The sequence below is a fragment of the Gobio gobio genome (assembly GCF_949357685.1).
Source record: "Gobio gobio genome assembly, chromosome: 13".
NCBI lineage: Eukaryota > Metazoa > Chordata > Actinopteri > Cypriniformes > Gobionidae > Gobio > Gobio gobio.
In genome coordinates, this window is record NC_137106.1 from 12,897,554 (window position 1) to 12,923,988 (window position 26,435).

The window sequence follows — 26,435 nt, forward strand, 5'->3', positions numbered from 1 at the left end:
GGAAGGGGCCATCCCCAAAGTGTTTCGTCCTAAATGTCTTGGTATGATAACGCATTAAGAGTTCCTTTCACTGGAACTAAGGTACCAAGCAAAACCCCTGAAAAACAACCCCACACCATAATCCCCCCTCCACCAAACTTTTCACTTGGCACAATGCAGTCAGGCAAGTACCGTTCTCCTGGCCACCGCCAAACCCAGACTCGTCAATCGGATTGCCAGACAGAGAAGCGTGGTTCATCACTCCAGAGAACACGTCTCCACTGCTGTAGAGTCCAGTGGTGGCGTGCGTTACACCACTGCATCTGATGCTTTGCATTGCACTTGGTGATGTAAGGCTTGGATGAAGCTGCCCAGCCATGGAAACCCATTCCATGAAGCTCTCTATGCACTGTTCGTGAGCCAATCTGAAGCCCACACAACGTTTTGGAGGTTTGTAGCCATTGACTCTGCAGAAAGTTGGCGACTTCTGCGCATTGTACGCCTCAGCATGCGCTGACCCCGCTCTGTGATTTTAAGTGGCCTACCACTTCGTGGCTGAGTTGCTGTTGTTCCCAATTGCTTCCACTTTGTTATAATACCACTAACAGTTGACCAGAAACTATTTCAAAACCTATTTCATGGTTTGCGTTCTCATTAATTTCCTATTATCACTGTAAAGCTGCTTTGAAGCAATCTGTGTAGTAAAAAGCACTATATAAATAAAGGTGACTTGACTTGACCGTAGAATATTTAGTAGTGAAGAAATTTCACGAATGGACTTATTGCACAGGTGGCAACCTACCACGGTACCACGCTTGAATTCACTGAGCTCCTGAGAGCGACCCATTCTTTTGTAGAAGCGTCTGAATCCCTGTAGGTGCTTGAATTTAGACACCTTTGGCCCTGGAAGTGATTGGAACCCCTGATTTCGAGGGGTGTCCCAATACTATATTGCCAAAGGTATTAGGACACCCTTCCTAATCACTGAATATAACAATTCAACTCCATGTAAGCATAGTTGGAGAATTTTAGTAGCTCAATAACTCTTTTTCATTCTTCACTCTCTAACACACGCACACACATTCCAGTCAATGAGATTTGTGCTGGTGGCAGAAGGTACTCTTCCAAATCCAACTGGGCTGATTACTGATTAGAAAGAATTACGAGAGAGGTCACAGCTGAGTCTGCAGCAGACACTAACACACATACACATTAGTTTTCATTTGCATACAATGCATTCAGATTGTTAACCAAAAACTGCAAACATCTGATGGAGAGAAATCACTTGGAATAGGGTGGGATGTTGTCATTGAGGGATGGAGAGACATGGATGGGTGAGTAGTAAGCTGTTTATTACTACCCTTATGCAGGGATCATCTCGCTCACCACTCCTGGCCGAGGGCAAGCCCTGTGCTTGTCCGGTCAGGTGAACTTATTTTGTTTCGCCTGCTATTTTGAGCTTTCAATACTCGGACCAGGAGTATTCTTAGCTTTTTGATGGCTGAAAATATTTGCATGGTAACTGTGCTGTAGATAACAATTATTGCACAAAAAAACGAAACCTGAAAATATACTTAAAGCGGTAAAATCTGAATGAACATGGGTTTTATTTAATCCAAAATAATTATTATATGACTCAATCGCTATCCTTCTATTTTTGTCAGACTTATAAAGCTTGATATTGTCTCAGCTGTTGCTTAGCATGTTTTCTTTCTCTTTTTTGCTTCTCAGGCATACATTTGCAAAATAATTTAAATAATTTCACCTTCCCAACATTTCTAAAGGACCTCACATGGCATCTCCAAGGAGTTTGGCAAATCAAAACATAAAACGGATTTGTTTTGCTCAATTCTTTTCATTTATATCCAGTTCTTCTCATCATTTAAATGAATGAGCTGCATGAATACTGTTTGGCGATTGAGGTTCAAGGTTCTTTATTGATTGACACTCACTAAGTTAGCCTAAGAAGCATTAGTCCATTCATGCCGCCTTGTAAGAACCTTGTACACCTCAATGACTTGCATCTAAAATGACCAATTTAGCTATTTGATTTTTGTACCCCATTGGACTTCCACAAAATCACTTATATAAAGTGTAGGGTTCTCTGAAATTTTTAAACAGTTCCCACACGCATACTGTAAAATGGCTGTGCTGCCAGTTAGATTCACCAAAACCATGAGAGACAAACTGGCCCAGGTTTTGTGGGTGCTGAACTGGATTTCCATAATAACAGGAATCATCCTCTTTAGCTTGGGCATCTTTTTGAAAGTGGAAATCAACAAGCGGCAGGATCTAATGGTTGAGCGTCAGCTCCAATCCGTGCCAAACATGCTAATTGCCGTGGGACTTATAGCCTGTGCGATTAACTTTTTGGGAGGAAAGATCTGCTACGACTGTGTGGACACCAACAAGTTCTTACGCTGGAAGTTGGTGATGCTCCCGTACATCATTTGTACGTTTTTCTTCACTCTGAGCGTGCTCGTGGGCGCCTTGATGTGCTACAGCATGCTCGGACAGCTGGAGGAATCGCTAACGTTGGGGCTACGTGATGCTATGCGTTACTACAAGGACACGGACACACCGGGCCGCTGCTTCTTGAAGCGCACAGTGGACCTGCTGCAGATCCAGTTTCAGTGCTGTGGGAACGAGGGCTACAGAGACTGGTTCCAGATCCAGTGGGTCAGCAACCGATACTTGGACATGTCTCAACGGGAAGTGGTAGAGTAAGTTGGGCCTTAAACAAATACTTTATATTTAATTAGTTAGTAGTTATTAAAGTGTCCCTATTATGCGATTTTAAAGGTTCCTAATTTTGTTTTGGAGGTCTCCTACAATAGGTTTACATACATCCAAGGTCAAAAAAACTAATACATAATATGCATTGCAGCATCACCTGTTTTCTCACAGTGTCGGTTCAATCAAGGATTCAGACTTTCTAATCCCCTCCTTTACGAGAGCCTACTCTGCTCTGATTGGTCAGATGACCCAGTCTGTTGTGATTGGTCTACTCTGCTCTGATTGGACAGATGGCCCAGTCTGTTGTGATTGGTCTACTGGTTACAAAGTGTGGAAACAAAGTGCCCATTACCATATATGAATTTCAGCTCTGGATCTTCCTCAGCCCTTGATACACAGTGATATAAACAGAAATGATGGCGTCAGTTTTACCATTTACGATTTGCTTTTGCAGCATAGAAAAAAAAAACATCTTCTTGACATGTTGACAACACAGTGCTTGAGGGCGGGTCAAAGTAGCGTTCGTGCGCAGCCAGTGAAAACCATAAACTGGCATTATGCTAATTTGTTTTGCAAGGAAGACTGGCATTACTGACAACTCATTTCAGGCAGTTCCAAATCAATTCTTTCTTTTGGGAGACAATAACTCTTTTACATTCACAAACAGCTATATTACACACTACATGGAGGGTAATATCTAAAAAATCATTATAGGGGCACTAAAATAATAATAAAATAAATTCAAAATGTCTTCTGATTTTGGTTAATAATATAAGTATCAGGCAAACATTTACATTTATGATATGACCCCTGTATACAAAGTTGTGCAGATAACAATGGAATGTACAATTTTACATTTTACAATTCCAATTTTCTTTCCCTACTAGCCGTCTACGGAGCAATGTGGAGGGGAAATACCTAACGGACGGAGTTCCTTTCAGCTGCTGCAATGTCAATTCTCCTCGGCCATGCATTCAGTACCAAATCACCAATAACTCCGCCCACTTTAATTACGACTACCAGACAGAGGAGCTCAACCTGTGGATGAGAGGATGTCGTCAGGCTCTGCTAGATTATTACACCAATATCATGCATTCGATCGGCCTCACTGTTCTGATCATCTGGCTCTTTGAGGTTGGTTGTGTGATTTGGCAATACATTAGGGAAGGATTCAATATTGTAACATTTGCAAAGTTGAAGCATGACTTTTAATTTGAAAATATGAACTATTCTCTCACATCGGCCTGCTCAAATGTGTCCACCTAGCAATTTAATCTGCCTTTTAATGGGTACTCTATTCATAACCTTATTATAAAAGCTATAAATTCGATTTATGATATTATTTATATAAAATGGTAAATAGTTCCTTAACCACTCAGCATACCTCCACTCAGCATCTAGCATACATCTTGCCTAAAAGGATACTATCTTATTTTAAAATGCAAAACAATAACATTTTAATATATACCCATAAAAAGATCACACTGTAACAGAGAATTAAGCTTAACTGATACAATAAAGGTGCGGTCACATTAGTGACATTTCCTGGGCAAAAAGGTAAATTTTCAAATGTAGAAATTTTCGACCTCACCAGAGATTCCCAATCACATGGATTCCCATTAAAATGACTGGCTTTCGCCCGTAAAAAAATGTGACCGCACTTTTAGAAACCGTTGGATTGTTCATGACATCAATCTTTGAATTTGATTGGCTAAGCACCATTTCATAAGTCTTGACAGTCCTAAAGCAGTGGGAAGCTTGTGCAGTAAAACGTAGTCAAGCAGTAATTTCATAAAATATCTGTCTAATAATTTCTACAGTTAACATGCTAATTATGCATTAAGCATAATCTGAAAATAAACGAAAAACATCTAGAATCGCAAGACGTTTGTCATTTATTTTCAAATTATTCTTAATGCATTAATAGTGTGTTAACAGTAGAAATAATTAAACAGATATTTTCATACTCAGATTAATTTTGGCATGAGGTGTTTTCCAGCCTTCCTTAACAATTATATATATGTGACCCAGGACCACAATTTTTTTTAAATTAAGATTTATACATCATCTGAAAGCTGAATAAATAAGCGTGTTAGGATAGGACAATATTTGGCCGAGATACAACTATTTGAAAATCTGGAATCTGAGGGTGCAAAAAAAAATCGCCTTTAAAGTTGTCAAAATGAAGTCCTTAGCAATGCATATTACTACTAATAATACACTTTTTATATATTTATGGTAGAAAATTTATAAAATGTCTTCATGGAACATGATCTTTGCTTAATATCCTAATGATTTTTGGCATAAAAGAAAAATTGATCATTTTGACAAATTCAATGGCTATTGCCACAAATATACCAATGCGACTTATGACTGGTTTTGTGGTCCTGGGTCACATATCACTTACACATGATTAAATCCAAAATTAGTAGTTATTAAGATTAATGTGGTTTGGAATTGGGCGAATGTGCTTGGCCGCTTCATTAACATATGTATCAGACCCATTTTCGGTTGCTTATCAACGCAAAGAATTGCTGGCGGAGACAAAATTATACTAACCAAATTTTGACTGATAAATTGTTTTAGCAATTATACTAGGAACTCTACACTAATAAAACACGAGGGCCAACACACTGTCTATATTAAAGCTAGGGTAGGCAATGTTTTTCATAAATGCTTTTTGTTATACTGGTTGCATCGCTCTTCGAATCCTGATAGCAGTCAATAATAGAAGATATTTAAAAATGTATATATATCTTGTCACACTTTAGTTTAGGGTCCAGTTCTCACTACTAGCTAACTAATAACTATGACTTTGCCGAAAAATAAACTCCTGATTACTGCTTATTAATAGTTGTTAAGTTCAGGTATTGGGCAGGATTAGGAAATGTAGAATAAGGTCATGCAGAATAAGGCATTAATATGTGCTTTATAAATAAAGTTAATAGTGAGAATTGGATCCTAAACTAAAGTGTTACCATATATCTTCTGTTCTGGGGAAGTCTCAGGACCAAAAATGTTTGTCCAATCATTGCATTCGGTTCGAATGCAATGATAGTATGTCCTAACTGGCTATTAACCAATGCATTTCCATACCTCCGCGCACCCTGCTCACGCAGACATCACACGTCATCAGCAGAGCTGAAGAAAAGACAGTCGCTGAGTGCTGCAAACAAACAACAGCCACCTTTAACAATTCCTCCAGAACCAAAACAAGAAGTTCATGCTGCGTTCACGACATGTCATAATCACCGTATTTAGGAGAGTGGCTGTGTGGCCAGTGGCCGTGTGCATTCATGTGTTTCAGAGGAGGCGTGGCTTTGGAGAGCGCTCTACAGGAAGGAGGTGGGATCTTGTGTTTTAAAAGCTAGCTTGCTATTGCTAGCCTCTCTGAAACTGCCTACCCTAGCTTTAAAAATCTGCTCTGGTTCTGTGGCCTAATCCCATCCTGGGATTTATAATCGCTTTATAATCTGCTCTATACACCAGTCACTCCAATCCACACGTCCTAAAGCACGTGACGCTTCATGTAGCACATCAAACAGTATGAATTATACAATAGTTTCAACTTTTTTTTAGAGGAAAAAGTACCAGACCTCATCGATTCCTTCTCTGACAGCTCTCAGTTCTAACGGGTGTCCGTTACCTCCAAACGTCCCTGGAGAACGTGCTGCGACAGGGGGACCCCGAGTGCGAGTCCGACGGGTGGCTCCTGGAGAACAGCTTTGTGGAAACCGCTCGCACTAATTTCAACATCATCAAACACCTGGGCAAGTTCAATCAGATCAACGCAGCCAGCAATGGAGATCCAAACATTGACAGACCACCTACAGCACATTATGGTCCAGATAATGTGCCCCCAAAGCCTCTTCCCTCGAGCAGTTAACCCTCCGGAATGCTCCTTCTGGTGAGGGACATTCCATAAGCCACAGAGGACGGGACTCTGATGCTGTATGACTTAAAGAAAACGATTAGCTGAAAATTGAGATGGCATTGTAAAGCAAGAACAGAATGATATCACGACATACTGAAGTTCTGTTGCAATTTAATGTGAAAGAACCCAAGGCAAAGCATCATGGGGCCTTCAAAGTCTTAAAACCTTTAAACTGCCTCTCATTAAGCATGCAACAGTTGAACTTGTGTATGATTTAGAGATTCTCATATGAATAGTGATCATTGAAGAGCATTACTGGATTAGTTTAGAGCGAAAACTGTTCACTGTAGGTTTTTAATTAGGGAGTTCCAATATTTCCATAAAGTGAAAAATGTTTAAATATTTCCAAGATATCAAGAAGGTCACCTTACCCACAAGCCATCATGAATACTTGTTTCATGCCTTGGTCTCGTGCCTAAAGCCAGGTATTGTAATTACTGGTGAAAACATGATACAAACAGCCTCTAAAACATATTTTTCAGATATATGTATTGTATATTTTAAGCACACCCATGCCTAAGATGATCATGAATATGTAGCGACAATAAATGCAACATGTACCTTTAATTAATACACCATTAAAACCTTTGTGCAGTTCATTGAGTATTATGTATACTGTATATAAAGAATACATTATAAATCAATTATTATTAAACATATAATATATTGTATAAGTTATAACTGTCTATTCATTAAACATGATCCACAAAATAAATAAATAAATAAATAAATAAATAAGACTTTATATCTCTCATATATATATATATATATATATATATATATATATATATATTCATGTTTAAAGAATAGACCGTTGAAAAGAACAGCATTTATTTCAAATAGTAACAATTTAAATGGTCTTTACTGTCACTTTTAATCAATTTAATGCATCCATTCTGAATGAATTTCTTTAAAAAAAAGAAAAGAAAAAAAAGACCCCAACTGTGCTACTATGATACTAAAAAATATAATATATTCAAAGTTGCTTTGAAGGACTACAGATTAATTCACAAATAAAAAAAACTGCCTTTTTTTCCCCTTTAGCCAATCTTAAAACATACACCAAATGAACATTTCTTGTTTGTGTTTTAATATCTAATAGATATACCCAATCAATCACTATTAGTAAATTATTTTAATATAATTATAAAACCTGAATAAGTAAATAAGTAGCCTACAGATGTACCAATGCGAAAGTGTAAGCTATTTTCTGTGAATGTTCTAGACTTCGGCTGCATCCGAAATCTATGCAAGCTTGTTTTCACCACAGAATAAAAAATAAAAGAAGGTAATTGTGACTTTTTATCTCGCAATTCTGACTTTATATCTCACAATTCCGACTTTATATCTCACAATTCCGACTTTATATCTCTCAATTCCGACTTTATATCTCACAATTCCGACTTTATATCTCACAATTCCGACTTTATATCTCTCAATTCCGACTTTATATCTCTCAATTCTGACTTTATATCTCACAATTCCGACTTTATATCTCTCAATTCTGACTTTATATCTCACAATTCTGACTTTATATCTCTCAATTCTGACTTTATATCTCACAATTCTGACTTTATATCTCACAATTCCATCTTTATATCTCCCAATTCTGACTTTATATCTCCCAATTCTGACTTTATATCTCTCAATTCCGACTTTATATCTCTCAATTCTGACTTTATATCTCTCAATTCTGACTTTATATCTCTCAATTCCGACTCTCTCAATTCCGACTTTATATCTCTCAATTCCGACTCTCTCAATTCCGACTTTATATCTCTCAATTCCGACTTTATATCTCTCAATTCTGACTTTATATCTCTCAATTCCGACTTTATATCTCTCAATTCCTATATCTCTCAATTCCGACTTTATATCTCTCAATTCCTATATCTCTCAATTCCGACTTTATATCTCTCAATTCCGACTTTATATCTCACAATTCCGACTTTATATCTCACAATTCCGACTTTATATCTCTCAATTCCGACTTTATATCTCTCAATTCTGACTTTATATCTCACAATTCCGACTTTATATCTCTCAATTCTGACTTTATATCTCACAATTCTGACTTTATATCTCTCAATTCTGACTTTATATCTCACAATTCTGACTCTCTCAATTCCGACTTTATATCTCTCAATTCCGACTCTCTCAATTCCGACTTTATATCTCTCAATTCCGACTTTATATCTCTCAATTCTGACTTTATATCTCACAATTCTGACTTTATATCTCTCAATTCTGACTTTATATCTCACAATTCTGACTTTATATCTCTCAATTCTGACTTTATATCTCACAATTCTGACTCTCTCAATTCCGACTTTATATCTCTCAATTCCGACTCTCTCAATTCCGACTTTATATCTCTCAATTCCGACTTTATATCTCTCAATTCTGACTTTATATCTCACAATTCTGACTTTATATCTCTCAATTCTGACTTTATATCTCACAATTCTGACTTTATATCTCACAATTCCGACTTTATATCTCACAATTCCGACTTTATATCTCTCAATTCCGACTTTATATCTCTCAATTCTGACTTTATATCTCACAATTCCGACTTTATATCTCTCAATTCTGACTTTATATCTCACAATTCTGACTTTATATCTCTCAATTCTGACTTTATATCTCACAATTCTGACTCTCTCAATTCCGACTTTATATCTCTCAATTCCGACTCTCTCAATTCCGACTTTATATCTCTCAATTCCGACTTTATATCTCTCAATTCTGACTTTATATCTCACAATTCTGACTTTATATCTCTCAATTCTGACTTTATATCTCACAATTCTGACTTTATATCTCTCAATTCTGACTTTATATCTCACAATTCTGACTCTCTCAATTCCGACTTTATATCTCTCAATTCCGACTCTCTCAATTCCGACTTTATATCTCTCAATTCCGACTTTATATCTCTCAATTCTGACTTTATATCTCACAATTCTGACTTTATATCTCTCAATTCTGACTTTATATCTCACAATTCTGACTTTATATCTCACAATTCCATCTTTATATCTCACAATTCCGACTTTATATCTCTCAATTCCGACTTTATATCTCTCAATTCTGACTTTATATCTCTCAATTCTGACTTTATATCTCTCAATTCCGACTCTCTCAATTCCGACTTTATATCTCTCAATTCCGACTTTATATCTCTCAATTCTGACTTTATATCTCTCAATTCCGACTTTATATCTCTCAATTCCTATATCTCTCAATTCCGACTTTATATCTCGCAATTCTGACTTTATATCTCACAATTCCGACTTTATATCTCTCAATTCCGACTCTCTCAATTCCGACTTTATATCTCTCAATTCCGACTTTATATCTCTCAATTCTGACTTTATATCTCTCAATTCCGACTTTATATCTCTCAATTCCTATATCTCTCAATTCCGACTTTATATCTCGCAATTCTGACTTTATATCTCACAATTCCGACTTTATATCTCACAATTCCGACTTTATATCTCTCAATTCCGACTTTATATCTCACAATTCCGACTTTATATCTCACAATTCCGACTTTATATCTCACAATTCCGACTTTATATCTCACAATTCCGACTTTATATCTCTCAATTCCGACTTTATATCTCTCAATTCTGACTTTATATCTCACAATTCCGACTTTATATCTCTCAATTCTGACTTTATATCTCACAATTCTGACTTTATATCTCTCAATTCTGACTTTATATCTCACAATTCTGACTTTATATCTCACAATTCCATCTTTATATCTCACAATTCCGACTTTATATCTCTCAATTCTGACTTTATATCTCCCAATTCTGACTTTATATCTCCCAATTCTGACTTTATATCTCTCAATTCCGACTTTATATCTCTCAATTCTGACTTTATATCTCTCAATTCTGACTTTATATCTCTCAATTCCGACTCTCTCAATTCCGACTTTATATCTCTCAATTCCGACTCTCTCAATTCCGACTTTATATCTCTCAATTCCGACTTTATATCTCTCAATTCTGACTTTATATCTCTCAATTCCGACTTTATATCTCTCAATTCCTATATCTCTCAATTCCGACTTTATATCTCTCAATTCCTATATCTCTCAATTCCGACTTTATATCTCTCAATTCTGACTTTATATCTCTCAATTCCGACTTTATATCTCTCAATTCCGACTTTATATCTCTCAATTCCTATATCTCTCAATTCTGACTTTATATCTCTCAATTCCGACTTTATATCTCTCAATTCCTATATCTCTCAATTCCGACTTTATATCTCTCAATTCCTATATCTCTCAATTCCGACTTTATATCTCTCAATTCCGACTTTATATCTCTCAATTCCGACTTTATATCTCTCAATTCTGACTTTATATCTCTCAATTCCGACTTTATATCTCTCAATTCCTATATCTCTCAATTCTGACTTTATATCTCTCAATTCCGACTTTATATCTCTCAATTCCTATATCTCTCAATTCCGACTTTATATCTCTCAATTCCGACTTTATATCTCTCAATTCTGACTTTATATCTCTCAATTCCGACTTTATATCTCTCAATTCCTATATCTCTCAATTCCGACTTTATATCTCTCAATTCCTATATCTCTCAATTCCGACTTTATATCTCTCAATTCCGACTTTATATCTCTCAATTCCGACTTTATATCTCTCAATTCTGACTTTATATCTCTCAATTCCGACTTTATATCTCTCAATTCCTATATCTCTCAATTCTGACTTTATATCTCTCAATTCCGACTTTATATCTCTCAATTCCTATATCTCTCAATTCCGACTTTATATCTCTCAATTCCGACTTTATATCTCTCAATTCCGACTTTATATCTCTCAATTCCGACTTTATATCTCTCAATTCCTATATCTCTCAATTCCGACTTTATATCTCTCAATTCCGACTTTATATCTCTCAATTCCTATATCTCTCAATTCCGACTTTATATCTCTCAATTCCGACTTTATATCTCTCAATTCTGACTTTATATCTCTCAATTCCGACATCTCTCAATTCTGACTTTATATCTCTCAATTCCGACTTTATATCTCTCAATTCTGAAAAGTACCCGGATTCAAAATAAGCACCTACTCAAGAGAGTATACGATTTCGGATGCAGCCTTTCGATTCATTAGCTGATATAACCGGAAGAATAACAAAATGCAGCAAAATACGATGCAAACCAGTGTTTATGATTTCTGTAATAAATTTAAATAATATAACAGTTTGCAATATAAAGCAAAGTAACAAAGTTTTCGTACAGTTAAAATAACTGGAAGCGAATGAAACGGAAAGCCTCGACACAATCGGGTTAAAATGGCCGTGCCCGCTGGAGGACAGAATGTGAAGTGAAGGTAAGAGATCACTCAGCATATTCGTGATAGTTTATCACTCAGTGGTTTATTTCATGTAAATAAGAAGTTTAAAAGCACTTTACACCTTGAAACAAACGATGAACAGGAAAAATCTAAACAAAACAAAAAAACTCTGGACTTGGACTGACACTCAAGAAAAAGCTTCTTTTTTTTTATTTAATACATATTGACAAGTGGAATATATTTGAATTTACCCAATAGGCATTGTTACATTTAATTATTGACCTTTTTGTGTTTCTTCATTAATTCACAGCTGCATTCTTATAGTAAAATAGCATAATCTAATTATACATTTTTGTTTTATATACATGTTCATGTGACATCCATAGCATGAGTGAATCTCATGAAACCTGTCAAGAATATGCCTGGGTCATAAATCAAAAGAAATAAGAAAATCTGCTTAAATTAAACAATGCCTATTTTTAGGACCATTGAAATAATTTGCATGTAGATTATTTCTTCCCAATTTCACATTACTGTGACAAATTTCATTCTCATTACTGTAAAAAAAATGATGTTAACTAACTGTATATTATTAGTATTCATGTTCTAAATTCTTATTCATTCATTATATCATTTATATAGATTTTTTTTAATGCATTGTAGTCATTTTTAACAATAATGGGACAATAATGGGAATTAAAAATAAGAAAGTCTAATAAACCGAAAAATTGCAGTGGCCTTGAACGCAGGCGCATTTATGCAAAATATGATTTATTTCAGGGTGGCATGTGACCCGGACATGTTTTTGTGAGATTCACCTGAGAACATAAGTTGCAAAACAGCGTCTCGCTCAGAAACACTGAATACAATTTTTTACTTTGAGGGCATCTTTGCATAATAAAGCAGTATAGAGGGTGAGGCCGGGTGAGAGGACTAGAATTCACAGAGGTACAAAAGCGCGTTTCGTAGTGACACAAGCCCCTCAATTAATCTTCACAACCTGAAAACTAATGCAGAAACACCACAACGAGCAAAAAGAAAAAGCTGCAATGCTATAATGAGTATAGATCCGCAATCGAAGCGAAATAAATAAAAAGCTGAGAAAGCGAATTCACTTTGTAAATATCTGCACTGGCTGCTGATGTAAAACGCTGACAGCGGTAGTCAGGTGGGTGTCATGCGCAGGCTAACCGAATGTGGCGAGTCTTGCTACTCGCAGTATGCACTTCCTCTGCCCACCTCGGAGCTCAAAGCATCTGCCACTCAAAGGGGAACATGACGTTGAGGACCTCCAGACTGCGAGCGATCTCCTCCAGGACACAGTGCTGCTGCCACATATGAAGCAGCTTGTGGTAACGCTCTGGACACAAATGGAGCGGGTTCCCACGCCTAGCAAAGTTCAAACAAATATGTGTTAGCACTAGTGCTAATAAAGAATAAACAGTCAAAGCACATGCTAAATGTTTACATTGTGTGTAAAACTTAGGAAAGAATTATATCAGAAATACAAATTAGCATTAGTGCTAATAAAGAGTAAACCGTCGAAGCACATGCTAAACGATATTGTATTTCTCAAGCTGAGGTAAGAATAATATCAGAAATACAGATCAGCATTAGTGCTAATACAGAATTAACAAAGCACATGCTAAATGATGGCATTGTGTGTAAATCTTAGAAAATATATCAGAAATACAGATTAGCATTAGTGCTAATAAAGAGTAAACTGTCAAAGCACATGCTAAACGATATTGTATTTCTCAAGCTGAGGTAAGAATAATATCAGAAATACAGATCAGCATTAGTGCTAATACAGAATTAACAAAGCACATGCTAAATTATGACATTGTGTGTAAATCTTAGAAAAGAATTATATCAGAAATACAGATTAGCATTAGTGCTAATAAAGAGTAAACCGTCAAAGCACATGCTAAACGATATTGTATTTCTCAAGCTGAGGTAAGAATAATATCAGAAATACAGATCAGCATTAGTGCTAATACAGAATTAACAAAGCACATGCTAAATGATGGCATTGTGTGTAAATCTATAATTATATCAGAAATACAGATTAGCATTAGTGCTAATAAAGAGTAAACTGTCAAAGCACATGCTAAACGATATTGTATTTCTCAAGCTGAGGTAAGAATAATATCAGAAATACAGATCAGCATTAGTGTTAATTCAGAATTAACAAAGCACATGCTAAATGATGGCATTGTGTGTAAATCTTAGGAAAGAATTATATCAGAAATACAGATTAGCATTAGTGCTAATAAAGAGTAAACTGTCAAAGCACATGCTAAATGATGACATTGTGTGTAAATCTTAGGTAAGAATAATATCAGAAATACAGATTAGCATTAGTGCTAATAAAGAGTAAACCGTCAAAGCACATGCTAAACAATATTGTATTTCTCAAGCTGAGGTAAGAATAATATCAGAAATACATATTAGCATTAGTGCTAATAAAGAGTAAACTGTCGAAGCACATGCTAAATTATATTGTATTTCTAAAGGCGAAGGAAGAATTCACGTCGCTTCATAAAATTAAGGTTGAACCACTGGAGTCACATGGATGATTTTAACAATGTTTTTACCTTTCTGAGCCTTGAAAAAGTGTTAATTAAATAGCTGTCTATGGAGGGGTCAGAGAGCTCTCGGATTTCATCAAAAATATCTTCATTTGTGTTCTGAAGATGAACAAATGTCTTATGGGTTTGGAACGACATGAGGGTGAGTAATTAATGACAGAATTTAAATTTTTGAAATTTAAACACATTAATAGTTTTTTTTTTAATGCACCAAAAAAAAACATTCTAAAGCTAATGATAATATTTCTGACTAAAATATATCTTAATATTCTATTAAGAAGTCACATTATAGAAAACATCTTATATGTCAAGTACTCATTCCCAATTTTTACCCAAGCTGAGGGTCTGTTTCTCCATAATCATCTAGGTAAGGTGCTGGATAGGGACTGCCCCGTGTCTTACTGGCCATCAAGACAATCTCACACTCTCTAACCCTGTTCAGAAAGACACAAACAGAATTATTAGCCATATTTATTTATTTAAATCACCTTGCCTTAATAGACATTTATTTTGTGAAATAAGATGCACACAGTAAATGGCACAGGCTCAGCTGGTCTTTCTCCATCCTCTCACCTGAGAAACATTCCCACTCCAGCCCCACAGACGGCGGCGTGGGCCGTACACGCTCCCACTTCCTCCCCGTTCAGTTGTACCTGACAGCAGGAGCTCTGTGCACACAGCATTACCCCGCACAGCAGACACAGAGTCGGGTGCTTTCGCTCGTCATCTGACGAGTTTGGGCATCTATGGGAGAAAAAAAAACACACATCACAGATAACATCCTATTAATCAGCAGAAAATATTCAATTCCCTCAATGGACATTCTAGGCAATCCTTTATTAAAAGTACTTACTTAAAGTGACTAGCTTGGTTGAGCAACACACTATAGTCCTCTGGAAGATCTATTAGCCTATTTCTCTTGTGAGGATACCTGAATAACAGTTGAGAAATTCAAATAAATGAGTGCTTTAATAAAGAGGAAGGGAGTTCACTATCAGTCACAGGAGAACCTGAGTGTCATCTAACCTGATGATGTGCATTTCTCCTTTGAGGGCTTTGGATATGGCTGTATTCCCACACCACCTGAGACACAGACACCAAGTGAATGAATGGATAAATATATTAGTATCTATCTATCATCCATCCATCATTGTTTATTTTTAAAATGTAACTTTTTATTATTAATAATTTTTGTTTTGCTTATAAATAAACGAAACAACAATTCAAACAAATAAATAAATGTTATATATATAATCTTTGTTATTACTATAATTCTTTAACAACAACTACACAGCAACAATAAAAAATATTATAATAATTGTATTAAGGTGGTTGTTTGTTTGTTATATTATAAACAAAAACAATAATAATTTTAAACTTATTACAAAAACAACTATTATTATTATTATTATTACTACTACTACAAAATGGATTTTAAAATATTATATACCATTATTATTAAATCAACAACAATAAAACAGCAACATGATAATATGACAGCTTATTATTAATAATAATAACAACTAAACAGCAACAATAATATTGTTGTTGATTTTGTTCGTTATTATTACTACAACAACTAAGCATAAACAACAATAAAATAAGTTTTTAGATATTATATTACCATAAAAAATTATTATTAAATCAACAACAATAATATGATAATATGAATGTTTATTATTAATAATAAACAATAATGTAGTATTTTTGTTTATTGTTATTATTACTTGTAAAAATGTAGGTGATATTGTAGATATATAGACATGGTTCATTAATATATACATATTAAATATAATTATCAGATTTTTACCTCTTTATCAAGGTAGTTACGACATCTCTGTAGTCTTGAAACAGTTGAAACAGGTTGGATGGTAAGGAGAGGTAACTACACAGCAGAGGGAGCTGACTTCCAGGTGATTCTGCAAAGATGAATTATGATTAATAATTGTTTTACTGATTTATACTGATACAGCACTGTGGAATTTGCTGCTCTGTGCACAATGACATGCAATTATACTACTAGACACTGGTAACAATATTGCACACTGCCCAATTCATTCATGGATGCATATTTGGCACTACACTGTATACCATAGCGAAAAATAGCCTGGATGAAATACATTAAGTGTCATTAATAGTCGTTTGAACCAACAACGCTTTGATTACCAGACAGATTTGTATATCTAAGTGGTTTCAGGTAAACGGCAGTGTGCCACGTTTAAATCCAACTAATGAAGTGTAGTGACCTGCAGTACTGGATAGCTCCTCCGGAGGGGGCACTCCTGTTAGGCAATTAAAGAACAGTGCAGCACAGCGCAGGAAGGGAAGGACACCTTTCTTTACTCTCTCAACAGTGAAGCCAGATACACCAGGCTTCAACCTGAGAAAGAGAGAGACGATGAGAGACAGCGAGAGAGAAAGTGTGAGTCTTTCCCTACATGATGTGTATAAACTCACCCGTCTGTGTGTTGAGACACAATAGAGTAGAGTTCTGCTGCAGCCTGGGCCTCATCGCCCTCCTCCGCCATTCCTATTACAGCGCAGTCTACACACATACACACAAGATTGCTGAACTAGTGCTGTGCAAAGGAATTTGAAAAATGTCATACTTGTGTGTCAATTCGCATCCAGCCGTGTGTGTGTTTACCGTGCGAGGCCAGCAGGACCTGCAGCATGTGCGCCATAGTGACCAGGTGCAGCAGATAGAGGTGATTGAACGCCGTGCTGACTGCTGAAGGCTGCAGGTCTACAGCCTCTTCCTGGTACAACGCTGGGATGGACAGAACCAGCCCCACCTAAGCAGAACATCACAATATACAGTCCAACAACTCATTAGTAATGTTCAACCACTTAGTACTACGTGCATAAAAGAGCATTTTTCTGAAATTGTTAATGGTGCGTGCCTGTGAAGAAGTCGCCTCCATAATGCTAGGGTGTTGTGAGAGGTTGCCAGGGTATTGGCATGCGGTTGCTAAGGTGTTCAGAATGGGGGTTTTTTTAGCATTTTGGTATGTGGATACTAGGCCCTGAGCAAAAGAGCCATTCCTTAAGTCTCTACAATATTCTGCTTTCTAGATATGATTTGGGTCAATGCAACTTCCAAACAAAAATGTAGCCTTTCAGTCATTTAGCATTTCATTTATTTAGATCTAGACAATGGATGGATCTATACTTTCGTAATATTATTATAAATATAATCAAACAAATCAATAAATATTGTACAATTTAATATACAAGTTTACTACCCATCTATCTATCCATCCACCCATCCATCCATACAGCCAGCGGCAAAAATAATTGAGCCTTTCATTTAGCATTTTAAATATTTAGCAGATTGTGTTATCTTTTTTTTTATAATATATGAAACAGAATAAAAAAAATTATTTATGACAATGGATGGATCTAAACTTTCGTAATATTATTATAGGTACAATAAAACAAATAAATAAATAATGTACAATTTAATATACACGTTAACTTACTAATCATCTATCCTTCCATCTATCCATCCATCCATCCGCAAAAATAATTGAGCCTTTCATTTAGCATTTTATATATTTAGCGGATGGTTTTATCTACATTTTTTTAAATTAATAATATAAAAACAGAATAAAAAATGAATTTAGCATTTTATATATTTATCTGATGGATCTAGATTTTTTTATATTCTAAATAAATAAATAAATGTTTTAGATGTAATTTATGAATAGAATAAAAATGAAAATAATATTCATTTCATATTGACTTCATTTATAAAAGATCCAGTTAAAAAAAAAAAACACCCACCAGTAGATGAAAGAAATCAACTTCTAATATTGATGGTGTGTTGTCTACATTCGGAACAGGTAACAGGACTAGAAAGAGGCAAAGAGAATTACTGCATGAACAAAACCAACAAAACATATCCCTCCTCTCATAAAAGTAACATACCTGCTAACATATCAGCAAAATGCTTCTGTATGACAGCTTGACTGCTTTTCAGCTTCTGAGCAGCTGAAAACTGCACCACCGCTTTGAGTCCAGAGAGCTGAAGAAGAACATTGTTTTAGAAATCAATCCCACGCTAAATGGTGCGCACTATGATCGATATCACTACATCCCAGACCTGTCTGTTCTGGAGGGATCCAAAAAGAGCCTTCCCCTCTTCCTGTAACATGTTCTCTAAAGAGACAGAAATCAGATGAGGCGCACAAGTCAAAATGAAAGGATGCATCTCAGTTATCTATGAAAGTTATGGAGTTAAATCAAATTGACTTGTATATTACTTTTCACAATATACCATGGCTACATTCACAAAGCAGCAGAATACAGTTTTAAGTGCAATTCACACTGCAAATTATCCTATATAACAGGATTGTTTGAGAGTGAAACCTTTAAGTAAATCTGGCTGTTGATGCCAAACACTGACTATGTGAGTGTAGCCACTGTTTTAAAGCAGCTTTACGATCAACAATGCCTAACAAAGGTCCCAGTGATCAAGTCAAAGGAGGAGAGCATTACCGATGGCCTGGATTGTGTAAGCACAAGTGTTCCAGGACATGACAGGCACGTACGGGCACAGGTCATTGGGAGCCGTTTGCAGACCCACCCTGTGCACTGTCGTCGCGCAGACCCCCAACATCTCCGTGATACTGCGGGAGAACTTCGGCCTGATCAGAAATAGGGAGTTTAGATGATCATATTCAGTGACCAAATGAATTTGTCATATGTCAATATTAAAAAACATAGCCACAATATAACCACACACACACACATGTATATAGTTAAGAAATAGTAGTAATATATATATATATATATATATATATATATATATATATATATATATATATATATATATATATATATATATATATATATATATATATATATATATATATATATATATATATATATATATATATATATATATATATATATATATATATATATATTACTACTATTATTATGTATATATATAAATACACACATGCATGTGTATATAGTTAAGAAAAAGTAGTAATATATATTTTTATATATATATATATATATATATTACTACTTTTTCTTAACTATATACACATGCATATATATATATATATAAATATATATTACTACTTTTTCTTAACTATATACACATGCATATATATATATATATATATATATATATATATATATATATATAAATATATATTACTACTTTTTCTTAACTATATACACATGCATGTGTGTATTTATATATACATAATAATTATACACAACACACACATATATTATTTAAACAGAAACTTGTATTTTGGATGTGCGATTAATCGATTTGACACCACTAATATAAAATAACAGCAAATAAATCTGCTAAAAATAAATCTGCATTGTTTATCACATTATTCCATAATGTGATTTTCCCCCCACATTCAATTGAACGAATTTCAATTAAATTGTTTTCAATGAAAGGTAAGATTTTTATTTTTTAATGAACAATCAAAAAGATAAACCATGCACGATTTATTTTCATAGCCTTCATTGTTCATAATACCAAGGCAAGTGTGCCAATAATTCTGACCAGGACTGTATATGGTCACAATTATTATATAATTATTATACCAACATATTATATAAAACCAACAAAAACATGTTTCTCATCAAATTGAAAAAAAGGCATTTAAATAACATGCTATGAAATATTGCGCGCTATAGGACCAGAAGCATATAAAGTAAATATGGTCAATTTTGATGTCATAGATGTCCGTTTGTTTTGAGACTCACGGCTCTTGAACTCCAAAACTGAGAATGGATCTGAAATCAGCTTGACACTCGTCAAAAAGTGCCGTTGCTTCCTTCGCTGCTGCCTCACTGTTACTGTCTGAAAATACACCAACACAGACATTTTTATGACATTAAGAAATTGAAATGACAAATCCAGCAGGCACATATCAGTTTTGGCTCTCACCCGCTTCCCCCGTGGCTCTCAGCCCTCTGATCCGAGAAGAAATAATCTGAACCCAGCGCTCAAGAGTGAGATGCTGACCAACTAACTCTGCACTCTCACTGACAGAGAGAAAATGGAGAGAGTGAACATTTCAACTCAACTCATCAACACCAAATTTTGAATATAATAAGGTTAGTAAAGGGGCCGTACTAGTTAATCTTGCAGGGCTCCACAGGGATCAGCGGGATGACCGTGTTACACAGGGACTTGCAGAGCGGACACATGTACTCGCCGTTCTCCAGGTCTATGATCAGCTCTGCATGCAGCCGATTCCGAGTGGTGTTCTGCACAGCCTCAAAGTACCTGCAAACGGCCAAAAAGGCATGAAGATTTAAGGTGTACTATATTTTTAGTTTGGTATTAGCATCCCAGATGGTGATTTCAGCAGGTCCTGGTAATTTGTAGGCCAACAAATACATCGTTTTTACAATTCCTTGTTGTATTTATGCATGCACTGCGTATCATGTAATAATCGCCTGATAAGTGTTTTAACTAGGGATGCACCGAATGTTCGGCAACTGAAATTATTGAATAAGTGGCCGAATAAGTGAAAAGACCGAATACATTTTACTTAACAATGAGGTTTTTGATGACGGCCGCGATCAAATATAGCAACCAGCGCGTGTGAGAGAGGCGCATACTTTCTTTATTCAGTGTTGAGTTATACAGGTTTGCAAAACCTCTCATGAACAAACAAACAAAATTTGATTATGATTTGATTATGATACCTGTAGGCATAATAGGCCAAAGATAAGATAAGATGGCCAAATAAAAATATTTTTATTTTACTTTTTAAGTAATAAGTTATATTGTGCTTTGTTTGTATAATGTCTGCTGGAATGCTAAACATGTTCAGTGTTAAATAAACATTTTTAAATTGTCGTTTTGTTATTTATTTTATAAAAGCAAGACAAAATAGTAAAAAAAAAAAAAAAAAAAAAAAGCAAATTTATGCAATGGTGAAAAAATTGGCAACATAAATGGAAAAAAATTGAAAAAACGCGTTCGGTATTCGGCTTCGGCCAAGAATTTTCATTTCGGTGCATCCCTAGTTTTAACCACAGAAAGAGCGACGTGCTACATTTACCTCTTTGGGAAAGTTAACCAATGTTCATTGTTCCGATAGTTAGTAATAAATCTCTTTATTAACTTTTTGAAGCGTGATAATGAGAGTGTCAGTTGCATAGCTGTCAATGGAGGGATTTCCTCAAAAAGATCTTCATTTGTGTTCCCCAAATGAATGAAAGTCTTGAGGGTAAGTAATTATTGAAATTTTTGGGTGAACTATCCCATAATTTACTCACCCACAAGTCATCCTATGTGTATATGACATTCTTCTTTCAGACGAACACAATCAGGGTTATATTAAAAAATGTCCTGGCTCTTCAAAGCTTTATAGTGGCTGTCCACAGAAAGCTAGATACTTCATAAGGTGTTAAATATGAATCTTTTTCTTACAAAAACCCATCTATTCGCTTCAGAAGACCTTTATTAACCCCCCAGTGCCGTGTGGATTACTTTTACAATGGATGGATACACTTTTTGGGCTTCAAATAATGTTCGGAAGAGCCAGGACATATTTTAATATAACTCCGATTGTGTTTGTCTGAAAGAAAGAAGCTTGAGGGTGAGTAAATCATGGGGTAATTTTCATTTGGGTGAACTATCCCTTTAAGCACTGACTCACTTTTGCCAGCAGGTGGCATGCATCACATGTCCACAGCTGCCGGTGTGTGTGCCCACAGACAGATCAGGGGGCATAAACAGGGGGTAGCAGCCTTCTGCTGTACAAAAAAAAAACAGTCTCATTAAATCAGCATAACGTGTCAATGCATTTATACATGCATTGTGTCAACGCTAGCTGCTTATCATAGCAAAAAAAGGTAAAGTGTGTAGTATCATTCACCTTTGGTGGAGAGCATCTTTCCACGGTTCTGGGTGAGAACTGTAGATCTCTGCACACATGCCGTGAGGACCATCGCTGCTGCCTGAGCCTTAACCTCCTGCTCCTCCTGACACAGGATGCAGGTCAGGGCCTCCCAGTCAGTGGAGCAAAAGCCCTGCTGAGGCCCCACAGCCACTCTGTTCTCATCCACATCCATCCCACAGCTGCACACACACACAGAGGACTTCATTTAGACTTCATACGAACATTTGAAGGGGGTTCACAGAAATTATATCAAATGACGATAAGCACAGCCTATAGTGATAGACAGGCTTTAGGGGACAAAAGAGCAAAAGAATGAAAGAAAATACTAAATTAAATAATTATAAAGAAAAAATAGTAAATAGTAAAGCTGCTTTTCCACCGCCGGAACTTTCCCCAGGAACTAGGGACTTTCTGGTGGTACTCTGTGTTTTGAACACCGGAACCGAGGTCTAAATGAAGTTCCGGGTAAACCCCCCCCCAAAAAAAAAAAATTCCCCCTCAAAACGGTAGTACTTCTTCAAAGTTCAGGAACTTTCGGGGGTGAGACTTGGGCGCTGAACATGCTGATTGGTTGAGCTCACGCAGCATTTTATTTCAACCTAAAAGTCTGTTGCCGTGCGTGCAGTAAGACTTGTTTACTATTCGAATCAGCAATAGAGTTTAAAAAATATGAGCAATGGACCGACGACGAGGTTCAGGCTTTATTGAGTGTATTTGCGGAAGACGAAATCCAGTGGGCTCTGGAAAGTCACGTGCAGTCCTACTTCACCGGACTAATCTTCCGCAATGGACAGCAGCGGGTCTGAGGGGAAAAAGTTCCTAGGATAAATTGTTCCGGGTAATTTCGGTGGAAACAGGGCTTAATATAAAGTTCAAAAGCAAAAGAAAGAAATTTGAAAAGGAACTAAAGAGTGAAAAGGACAAATAAAAACAAAATGAAAAAAGACAAAGAAAATTAAAGAGTAAATGCAAGTTTGAAAAGTAAAAGAACAACTGAAAAAAAGAGGAAAAAAGAAAGATGAAAAGACAGTTAAATGAAAAAAGTATGATAAAAACAACAAATGTAAGTGCAATGAGTGCAATAAAAAAGCCAAAACAAAAGTAAAACAGTTAAAAAAGTAGAAGAGAGAGTGAAACAAACTAAAAGATCCAAAAGATAACAAGTGAAAGGGGAATTTTAAGTAATTGGTAGAACAGCAGCAAAGAAAGAAAGAAAAGGATGACTAAAAGATCACCACAAATGAAAAAAGGCTAAAAGTGAAAAACGTAAAAGTGAAAGAGAATGAAAAAATTAAAATGGAAAAATGGAACAAAAATATTTGAGGAGCGCAAAAGAAAAGAGTGAAAATGATTAAAAAACTAAATTATATTATGATAGAACATAAACATAATGCTAACAATTTACAATAAGTTCCCATTGATGAACTAACATGAACTAACTTTAAGTAATGGGACCTTTTTGTAAAGTGTTGCTATTGCTTTTATAATGCACTAACTAACTAACTAACAATGAGCAATACATTTGTTACAGTATTTATTTTATTAACTAAATATTATTAATAAATTAATTATTTTATTGTATTAACACTTTACAATAAGGTTGTATTAGTTAACATTAGTAAATGCATTTGTTAACATAAACTAATGCTGAACAGAGGTGTTGTTCATGGTTAGTTCATCTTTGTTAACATTAGTTAATAAAAATCCAGCGGTTCATGGTTTGTTCATGTTAGTTCACAGTGCATTAACTAATGTTAGCAAGATTTTAATAATGCATTAGTAAATGTTGAAATGAACATTAACAAAGATAAATAAATGCTTTAGAAGTGCAGTTCATTATTAGTTCATGTTAACTAATGTTAACTAACAAACCTTATTGTACAGTGTTACCGCTTTGTTAATATTAGTTAATAAAAAATAAAACTGTTCATTGTTAGTTCCTGTTAGCTCAGGTCCATTAAATAATATTAACAGATACAACTTTTGATTTTAATCATATTACTTTGAACATGAATTAATAAATGAACTAAGATTAATAAATGCTTTAGAAGTATTTTTAATGTAAATATTGTAGTAGCTAACTAATGTTAACAAATGGAATTTAAAGACATAAGAAAGAAGGGAAGTGTTAACCTCTCCACCGTCGCGGTGGTGTCGCTCTGACTCGAGTTCTCGGGCATGTTGTCATAAAGCATCTTGTGGGACTCTATGAAGTTCTTCTGCATGGCCGACATCTGAGCCATGATCTTCTGCCTGTGTGCTTTAGCAGCTTCAGCCTTTCTCTTCCGCTCGGCTTTCTCCTTATCCTGAACACTCTGAGCAGAGACAACACGCTTCAAACACCAAGGCATTTCCAACAAGAGCCTTATATGAATCTGTGTGTGAATGGCAATACCTCTTCTGACTTGCTGTGATCGACGGCATATGAAGCTACAGGACCGGATTTCTCCCGAAGACACTTCACCACCTCAAACATCTTGCAGTGGAGAAATTCAGGTCTTCAATTTCAAATCAATAAATCAAGCGATTAAATACACATCAAATCATGGTCTTCATACCTGTAAGTTCCATGTGATCATGTCCTTCTGAGCTTCCAGAGAAGGTAAAGACTTCATTTTGGTCAGGAAGTGGAACAAGGATTTGCCATGTTCAGAACCAGTTTCTGAAAAAACAAACACATCTGTATAGATCAGCAAATTAATTGTACAGCTAACGATTAATAAATTGAAATATGGCTTTGCACGATTATCTAATAGAAAAAGCTGCTTTTTAATTAAAGGGGTCATGAATTGAGAAATCAACTTTTCATTCAGCCTTTGATATAAAAAAGTTAATTTTGATATAAGAATATCCTGTATGTTTCGGAACTGACTCTGGTCAGGCCAATCACATCGTGTATAGAGTCGGTGGGCGGGCTTAACATAATGACGGCAGAGTTGCGGCGGTCTGGGAACTCACCATTAGCAGGGCTTAATCCGAGGGGCGGGATAAACGGTTGTCTTTCAAATTCCCTCAGCATGCAATAGGATAGCGCTACAACCAACCACAGTAACGAAGAAGGTGAAGCGGAGCTAGTTGATAGATTAAACTTTCGCCGTATCCGGTTGGCAAAACTCCGAACACATCTTCCTTTCTTAAAAATGACTTCAGTGCCGTTATAAACATGACGTTAATTGACTGGAGTTCTGAATTGCAGAGCTGCCGCAAACATATCCGCATTGCTATGATCGGATGCTTTCTTAACTACTGTTCTCTCACAGCTGTCATTTTGTTATTGAGAGGAAAGCGCACAGCACATATTTACATATTCATCTTAACACCACTCTCAAGACAGCTGCTTATGTAAAGACGCACATTAGGTTTAGTGTTAATGATAGGCCAAGATGGTAAGATCTTACTTCGTGCTTTTAGACTAAAGTCAAAGGTCACTTCTTCAGCACTGTTGCTTTCCAACTGCATTTTTTCCTCCAGTAGAGCCTGGCCAACAAGGTGCAGCGCCTAAAGTCATACATGCATGTTAAAAATCACATTTTGCTATCCTATAACAAGACAGTAACAGCCAATGATATTCCAGGTAAACACACAAAAGCCGGAAGAGCTGTACCCTCTGGATCATGGGCTCAGTCCATCGGTTGGAACGGTCCTCCACTGCTTTCTGGAGAATTCTCCTCAGAACATGGATGAAGACGTCACAGCGGAGCAGATTCACTATGTTTGCGAATGCTGGACAGAAGGGAGGGGGCACTGGGGGGCGGAGGGCTAAAATAGAGGAACATCAGATATCACACTCCGTGTCCCAATATCACTGACAAGTACACTAAAACATAAAATGGACAGTTCCAGGTCTTCTGATTGGTCAATACAGCATTCCGGTGCAAAAATTTACAAGTATAGTAAAAACTATGCAAAAGACCGCTTATATTTATTATCATAATAGCACACAATTGATT

General features: G+C 35.8%; 2 protein-coding genes across 7 annotated transcripts in view; one reads left to right on the forward strand and one right to left on the reverse strand.

The window, feature by feature from the left end:
* Positions 1 to 1,120: 1,120 nt before the first annotated feature.
* prph2la (peripherin 2-like a) lies at positions 1,121 to 7,247 on the forward strand. 5 transcript variants are annotated; one of them, XR_013817712.1, is made up of 5 exons: positions 1,137 to 1,313; positions 1,711 to 2,702; positions 3,603 to 3,849; positions 5,835 to 6,060; positions 6,335 to 7,247. XR_013817712.1 is itself a non-coding variant. In XM_079832431.1 (4 exons), the coding sequence occupies exons 2-4, from the start codon at positions 2,122 to 2,124 to the stop codon at positions 6,460 to 6,462; spliced, it is 996 nt and encodes a 331-aa protein (XP_079688557.1). In that variant the 5' UTR covers positions 1,121 to 1,313; positions 1,711 to 2,121; the 3' UTR covers positions 6,463 to 7,247. The 5 variants fall into 5 exon arrangements, 3 of the variants coding, with proteins under 3 accessions (XP_079688557.1, XP_079688556.1, XP_079688558.1); XM_079832431.1 differs by lacking the exon at positions 5,835 to 6,060 and having other exon boundaries at positions 1,121 to 1,313; positions 6,295 to 7,247; XM_079832430.1 differs by lacking the exon at positions 5,835 to 6,060 and having other exon boundaries at positions 1,125 to 1,313.
* A 4,810-nt stretch (positions 7,248 to 12,057) lies between these two features.
* The window catches only part of ubr1 (ubiquitin protein ligase E3 component n-recognin 1), a 50,559-nt gene continuing 36,181 nt past the window's right edge, over positions 12,058 to 26,435 (reverse strand). The window contains exons 25-47 of one of the 2 annotated variants that reach the window (XM_079832429.1): positions 26,090 to 26,244; positions 25,884 to 25,983; positions 25,044 to 25,147; positions 24,881 to 24,961; positions 24,619 to 24,800; positions 22,462 to 22,664; positions 22,243 to 22,336; positions 20,706 to 20,858; positions 20,517 to 20,614; positions 20,333 to 20,429; positions 19,091 to 19,239; positions 18,696 to 18,751; positions 18,521 to 18,617; positions 18,377 to 18,444; positions 17,238 to 17,385; positions 17,048 to 17,135; positions 16,837 to 16,970; positions 16,401 to 16,509; positions 15,617 to 15,673; positions 15,444 to 15,521; positions 15,164 to 15,334; positions 14,923 to 15,024; positions 12,058 to 13,388 (exon numbers count right to left, since the gene is read on the reverse strand). In XM_079832429.1, coding sequence (XP_079688555.1) covers positions 13,247 to 13,388; positions 14,923 to 15,024; positions 15,164 to 15,334; positions 15,444 to 15,521; positions 15,617 to 15,673; positions 16,401 to 16,509; positions 16,837 to 16,970; positions 17,048 to 17,135; positions 17,238 to 17,385; positions 18,377 to 18,444; positions 18,521 to 18,617; positions 18,696 to 18,751; positions 19,091 to 19,239; positions 20,333 to 20,429; positions 20,517 to 20,614; positions 20,706 to 20,858; positions 22,243 to 22,336; positions 22,462 to 22,664; positions 24,619 to 24,800; positions 24,881 to 24,961; positions 25,044 to 25,147; positions 25,884 to 25,983; positions 26,090 to 26,244 — 2,666 coding nt within the window. In that variant the 3' untranslated portion in view covers positions 12,058 to 13,246. Of the gene's footprint in view, positions 13,389 to 14,922; positions 15,025 to 15,163; positions 15,335 to 15,443; positions 15,522 to 15,616; positions 15,674 to 16,400; positions 16,510 to 16,836; positions 16,971 to 17,047; positions 17,136 to 17,237; positions 17,386 to 18,376; positions 18,445 to 18,520; positions 18,618 to 18,695; positions 18,752 to 19,090; positions 19,240 to 20,332; positions 20,430 to 20,516; positions 20,615 to 20,705; positions 20,859 to 22,242; positions 22,340 to 22,461; positions 22,665 to 24,618; positions 24,801 to 24,880; positions 24,962 to 25,043; positions 25,148 to 25,883; positions 25,984 to 26,089; positions 26,245 to 26,435 lie in introns of both variants that reach the window. The other variant, XM_079832428.1, reaches the window with a different exon arrangement.